The sequence below is a fragment of the Daktulosphaira vitifoliae genome, unplaced genomic scaffold, assembly GCF_025091365.1.
Source record: "Daktulosphaira vitifoliae isolate Bord-2020 unplaced genomic scaffold, ASM2509136v1 Scaffold_5, whole genome shotgun sequence".
NCBI classification, from domain to species: domain Eukaryota; kingdom Metazoa; phylum Arthropoda; class Insecta; order Hemiptera; family Phylloxeridae; genus Daktulosphaira; species Daktulosphaira vitifoliae.
Window position 1 is genome coordinate 7685210 of NW_026099576.1, and position 7647 is coordinate 7692856.

The following is a 7647-nucleotide window of genomic DNA, read 5'->3' on the forward strand; positions in this document are numbered from 1 at the left end:
ATGTACATTTAAAATAGATATAATAAAATATAACAACATAAATATTCTTAAAAATTAATACTTAAACACAAAACACAAAATGTATAATCTGACCTGGTTTCTCGTATCACGATGACGAGTGTTACTATGTGTCAATTAGTACAGCCACATAAATATAACAGAGTCTACACGTAAGTACTAAAGGCATGCCGGTGCGCATGTGTCGTCATTCGCGACCTCCGCCACACACTACCCCAAAAGCAAAACCAGTTGTGGCAGGTCGCGCTCTTGACGGGGAAAAGAAAACCGACACCACTAACCTGCTTCGACATGACCGAACAATAATGGTTTATTTTCGCCATAAAGTATTATCTCATCTATGTTAATATCAAAGACCATATTTTCATATATTCTGCGTTAGTACGAAAAGTAAGATTTACTTTGAATGTTTTTTAATTCGTTAAAGTTTTTCAAATTTATTGATAAGGGCAACTGACTAACTTATCAAATTAAACACTAATGTCTAAAATGTGAACTTTTAATTGTCTATCTTAAAATAACCAAGATAATTTAATAAAAAAATGTATTTATCACGCTAATTTTTTTAAATTTAAAAACATGTATTTGATAGATTATTTACCTAATAAAAATTTTTAAGAAATCACATTAAGTTAGACAGTTTAAGGTCATATAATTTTTTATTAGTATTAGCATCACTAAATTATTAATAGCTTAACAATTACGTATAAAAGATTTAATACAATGTTATGTAATTTATTTCAAAGTACTTGGCCGTTCATTTTGTGAGGATGATAAAAAGATATACAGAGTGATTCATAAAGGATAAGACACTCGTTTACTCAGTAACTATTGAAAAATTTTAATTTTTGGTAAGGAAAATATTGTTTGATTCAGAAAACACTACAATAATATGTAGTAAAATCATGATATTTTTCATCCCTTCAAGGTTAAAAAATATTAAATTGAGTTTTAGATTCGATGCGAAGCTGAGAAGGAATTGTTTTTACTATGATGTGTTTATTTATTTATTTATTTGTGCCTGTAACCACTTTTTCTCAGCTCTCACCAAACGAATTTCTTTCAACGATACGTCAGAAGATCACAAATCGTATCTAGTCTAAGACATAACCCTCAAAAATTGAAAAAAATTCCCTCGTTCCCCGTAAATGGGGGAAACCTCCGAAAAAATTACAAATTTAAAAATCGCTAATTTTCGAAATTTATTCAATTTTTTTTACTAAAAACTGCCGTAACTTTTTCAAAAATAAACATATCAATATAATTTTTTTTTATATAGATGCTTGATGTCTTTACCTATCATTTGGTATATTTTTTTTGTAAATCTGACACTTAACCTGCCCACAGGGGGGGATTTAAAATGACAACTTTTTCACAAAAAATTAACTTTTTCAACTTAACTTTTGAAAATGTTCCGGAAGGTCTGACACTTTTATATATATCTTAAATTAAAGCTTATGTAATATACTTTAATTTGAAAAAAAAAAATTTGACCTCTGGACTTGTCTTCGTGGTGAAAGTTGACATCAAAGTTAATAAAAAATTACGATTTTTGTAAAATAATTTTTTTTTATATTTTTAACTTAATAATGCTCTAACTTTTTCAAAAATGAACATATCAATATAATTTTTTTTTATATAGATGCTTGATGTCTTTACTTATCATTTGGTATATTTTTTTTGTAAATCTGACACTTTATCTGCCCACAGGGGGGGATTTAAAATGACAACTTTTTCACAAAAAATTAACTTTTTCAACTTAACTTTTGAAAATGTTCCGGAAGGTCTGACACTTTTATATATATCTTAAATTAAAGCTAATGTAATATACTTTAATTTGAAAAAAAAAAATTTGACCTCTGGACTTGTCTTCACGGCGAAAATGGCTACCGAATGCTATTTTCGTGTGAAAATTCTCGATTTTATTATTTATATTATATTTAACTTTATAATGCTATAACTTATTGAAAAGTTTATGGATCCACACAATTTTTTTATGAGAAATAATATTTTTTAATAAACCCTTTTTCATTCGACATACTTTATCTTAATCGAGATATTAATAAGGAACCAGCAGATCAAGTAGCTTTTGGAATAAAACACCAATTTTTTTAAAATTAAACACTATCTAAAGATTTGCATCGAAGCGTTTATTTTTGATAGTGATTTTAATCACTGTCAGATATCATTTACTTGATCCAACTATGCCACGTCACCACTGTGCCGCGACCCCCCTGTGCTGGGTTTTTTTTTTTTTAGTAATTTTATGAAAATATAATGTTAAATAAAACCATTAATTCAATTTCATTAAATTAAATTGAATCGAATATACAGATATACAAATCTAGGCGTTGTTTTAAAAATAAATAAGGGGTGTTGAAGCTAAAATGTCAAGTTAATAGTTATTTCCATTTATTCTGACACTACTTGGTAGTCATCGTAAATACAGACCATAAGTAAATGTGAGTTCAAAAAAATTTAAATGTAAACGTGAGGATAAGATTTGTTATTGTAATACAAATACTATATGCCAATCTATAATTTTATAACTGTTTTGATTAAAACACTATTATTACTTGAGATACTAAATGGACGAGTATGAAATCAACATCAAAATGTTTTGTTTTATCAAATGGAGTGTTATTATAAAACAATTTAACCATGTTACCTTTGCCATTGAAAAAGTTATGTTGAACATTAAATGAATATAAGTTAAGCATTAGAAATATTTAGTTCTATATAATTATTGTTATTTCAAAACGCTTGTCGGTATTCTATTTGAAATATTACAAAAGGTTATTTTTAGAAGGGTGAATAAGCCATAAACACTGATAGTAAATATACGCTAGACAAACCTCACTGGACAATGACATTACAATCCATTGCGTGGTCCAATTCGTCACCTTTCAAGTTATTATTTTGAATCCACTTCTGTAAACATGTAAAGAGCCAGATTTTCAAAAAAAATTATCATATTAAGATATTTTGACGTATCGTTGAAGAAATTGGTCTAGGGATCGCTAAGAATGTGGCTAATATTAACACCTCTTCATCTTTACATCGAAGTTAAAATGCTTTTTAAGTATTTTAATTATTTAACATAAGCATCATTATAACAAAATGAATAAAAAAAAGAAAAAAGTAATACAAAATATTCAGTGAATAAAAGTTGTTAAAAATGTGAAAACCTGATGGGTTATAGCTAACATACGTAAAATATGAAAAACATTATGCAAAATTTCTGTACACTTTAGTAAACCACACATTTAGATTGTATTATTAAATATTGTAGAATGTTAGTCTTTTTCAGTTTCAATTTAATTTAATTTTTAATTATGTAACTTATTCTAAAAATATTAAAAGGAATAATAAATCATACATAAAAATGTATATATTTATATACAAATGTATATATTGTAATAAAAAAAAGATTTTTTTACATAAAAATTGGAAAGACCTTGATATATATATAAAAACACGTAATATAATTCTATTTTCAAATAACATAAGGTTTTAGTCTTAATAAAATTTTAATTTTATATTTCTTTAGAGTTTCTGTACAAATTTGTTAAAAAATGATTTTCTTTACTATTATAACATTTATATTGTTTAACCTGTTATCTGTAAGTACATGCGTCAAAGAACGTCATTGTAATTTTTCAAGATACATGTTGAATTATTTCACTCATAACAAACAATATTTGTTACACATTAATGAAACTCTAGACAAAATTTCTGAAGAAGATTTAAAAAAATACGGAGAAGCAATTCAGACTCACGGTGAAATCGTATTATTGATGATTCAAGAATTATATTATTTGAAATGTGATTATTTACCTAGAGATTTGATGGCAGTGAACTTGTATTTAAATAACGTATCAGGATCAGTCAGTATAATTAGTAGAAAAATATCTGTTAAAAATACAAAAGAAAATAAGAAATTACAATTACTGAAAGGATATCAGATGATTCATGAACATATTTCCAATCAGTTATCTAAATATATTAATACTTGGTGTGCTGATGAAGTTGTTTCACTATTTGTAGACTATCCAAAAATTAATGATGAACATAGTGAACTAAATATAGAAAAATTGGTTTTCGTAACAAAGGATCTTAGGAATAAAATCATGAAAGAATTAAATACTGACTTATGTACAGATTCCTTTACACAATTGTTTAGTCCAAAAAATGTTATATATTATGATTTATTAACCCACCAATCTATTGAAAATGAAAAGAATTTCATGAATGGTTCTCAAAGAAGACAAATTAAAGCAGACATAAAAAATGATTACTTAGATCTTCTCCGTTTTACTCCATTAAATATACAATGTGCAGACGGTAGTGATATTACATTATCAGATGTATTCCGATTTATAAAATTCAATTTTAATCATCGTCATGTATATTTATTTCAAACACTAGTTAGTACATCTCTTTTTTACCCTGTTTTCGTATTATTAGGTAAATTTGCTAATATTATTTTAAGTCTTTCAACCTCTGATTTAAATGCAAGCTATTACAATAAAAATATTTGTCGGCATATTACATCGTTAGCCCTCACGGTAATAGAATCTCTGAATAAAATAAATGATCTAAATATTTTTAATGACTTATCTTGCAATTTTGTTTTCAAAATTGTAAATAGATTAAAACATTTTTTGAATAAAGTTCATCATTGGCCAATTATAAATAGGAATTATAATATAATATTCAATATTCATGAAACATTAAAAAATACGTTAATAAATAAAGGTATTAGGTATGAAATAGAACCAACTATTACAATTACACAAGATAATTTCTATGGTAACTACAACAATGTTTTTAAATACAGTATGCAAGTGAAAAACTATATTGCACAACTAAAAAAACATAATAATTTGATTATTACACAAAATAGTTTACATAAAAAAATGAAGGGCGGCAATTATGCACGTAAAAAAGATGTTTTAACCGATGATGTCGTTGGTAAGTTTATAACTATAATGATTTAATATTACCTGCAATTTATTTGTATTTTTTTGTGTAGACATTTTATGCAAAGATGAATTATATAAAACTTTAAATAGAACATATGATTTGGAAGAAATTGAAGATGACTTGGTAAATGATGTTCAGTTTGCAGATCTTGGATTTGTAAAAATTGAAACATCCCTATCTAGTATTCAAAACGAAACAAGTATTGATAGTAATGAGACTAAATTAGAAATTGAAACAACGGATTCATCAAAATATAGCCCATGTTACATGGTTGATTATTTAATGTATAGTTAGTTATTATTATTAAAAAAAATCAATAAAGCATGCAAAAAATTGAAAATTTCATTTTCAATAAAATTTAATAATGTATAAATAGTTTCTATAAATATAAATAATGGATAACAAATTTAACAAGTTGAAAATTTAATTTGCATTAAAATAATAATAATACTTATAATATTATTAAACTTATACATTAAAAGAGTGTCAATTTTAATTTATCAAATAGCAACTTGGCAAGCATATTTAGCTAACTTATAAAATAAAATATTATTTCATTAGAAAAATTACTGATCAATTACAATTTTTGGTCCACTATTTTGTGTACCATTTAAAAATATTAACTAGAAAACTAAATCGGTTAGACGCGGGTATAATTATATTTAATATTATACATTTCTAAGCTTTACAATTTTTTCCTCAAGATAAAAAATGTTAGCGTGTAATTTTGTGCTATTATTTATAATATTAGTATATAAAATTATGATATCATTTGAACATGTATAACATAAATTATGAATATGCAAAATCACCAAAACAGGTATTCCTTTTTTAAAACTTTTTAAAACACAGTTAACTGTATGTTAAAGTTTTATTAGTGTACAAATTTAAACTAACGCCAATGTGTAGGGCCTTAATAGATAGCCGGTCCTCGGGTTCGAGAGACCGGTTGCGTTCTCGGCGGAGCTCATGCCCGGCGGCGCGTTCCTCGGCAAGCAAATCGACAGCGAGTGTACGACGCTGACTTAAAGTCTGCGCCGCATCTCTCTCGGCCCTCCCAGATTGGGCATGAGTCCCGCCAGGCAATTCAGACTTTCTGGGCCCGCTGAGCCGCACGAATAATGTGCGGCCCGAACTTTAGACGTTTGTCTATGACAAGGCCCAGATAAGTCATGAAGATTATTATTGCCTCCGGATGAAAAAAATTTTATTTATTAATGTAGTTTTTAGAACCAAACAATATTTTCTTTTAGAAAAATGTAAACTATTTAATAGTTTTCAATAAAATATCACTGTTTTCCTTAATCACTCGTATGTTTTCATATATTCGATTACTCGAATGCAACACTGACAGTTTCAATTTTTATTTTTAAGCTAGTATAAAGTATAATTTCAGTTCAAAAAATAATGTTGCCACTACAAGAAGTTATTAGGAATGAATTAAAAGAGTAATGAATAACTGATAAATTAAGAAATATATGAAACTAACAAGATATACATTTTTAATTTTTCAAAAATTATATTGATAATATAAGTAGGGTAATATTGGGGTTCTAGGCACCTCGCCTCACCTACTCAACTACCTATGATATGGCGGGGAGGAGAAAGCACAGTACTGGAGAATAGAGTAAACTAAAACTCACGATAACTGATAATGTCAACTGATAAACGTACGCATTACATTGAATAGTGCACGTTAAGTAGCCGCCGCTGCTACCACACGTGTCCTTGGCAATTCCTTTAACATATTTACTTAATATTAACGCTACAGGGTTTTTCTTCAACATACTAAAGACCCAAACCCAACCTAAAGAGGAAAGGGATGAAACCCGACGTAAACTAATATGCCGCATGTCTATAGATTGTATATAATAAATTATTTACTAAGAATTTTATCATCGGTCACCAGACACTTAGGTAAGCATATTTCTAACATCAAAGGTAATGCCATATTATAACGTTCATAAGCGTCAACATTTTATGAGAAAAATAGCAACGTTGTTTTTTTTACGCCTACGCATTTTATTATTTGACTTTACAACCGGTTAATCGCTCTTTACCCTGTCACATATGTGTTGCATTGACGTTAACGCATAGTTGTCATTTTGAAAACTATAAATTTATTATTTTAATATTTTACACGCGCAAATAAAAAATCATAAACCAGCAAACCTCTTCTGTACCAGGTATGTAGATTTCTACAATTATTAACATTTTAATATATTTTTATATCTCTTTAATTTTACCACCCCTACTATTTTTATTTATTTATTTTTTTTATTCCAGTAAATAAATTATTTATTTTATTTTTTATTAAAGCTACCTCGTTTAAATCTGCTTCGTCACGTCAGGCGCCTAAGCGTAGTAGGGCTAACAACAGCGTGGTTAAATCAAAAAGGTTATGTATGCAGTTGACGGATACACGCATTTTCACTGATATTGATTCTGCGTTGGAGAGGGGGGCCGTTTGGTTATATCGGATGAACGTGGAAAATTACGCGAGCTATCGGTATTTTCTGCGCACTGTTAAACCCGAGGTGGTAGCCAAACTCACTGAAATCGTCGGTAACCGTCCGATCAAGTACAATCTCAAATTCGAAGTCTCATACCATATACCGCGATCGGAAGTACCGCCCGACGACC

The 7647-nt window shown here is 27.9% G+C and overlaps 1 protein-coding gene across 1 annotated transcript; it reads left to right on the forward strand.

Moving 5' to 3' along the window:
- Positions 1 to 3534: 3534 nt before the first annotated feature.
- Positions 3535 to 5404, forward strand: LOC126907522 (uncharacterized). The gene is made up of 2 exons (XM_050688877.1): positions 3535 to 4992; positions 5054 to 5404. Exons 1-2 carry the CDS (start codon positions 3594 to 3596, stop codon positions 5296 to 5298), a joined length of 1644 nt encoding a protein of 547 aa, XP_050544834.1. The 5' UTR covers positions 3535 to 3593; the 3' UTR covers positions 5299 to 5404.
- The last annotated feature ends 2243 nt before the right edge of the window (positions 5405 to 7647 follow it).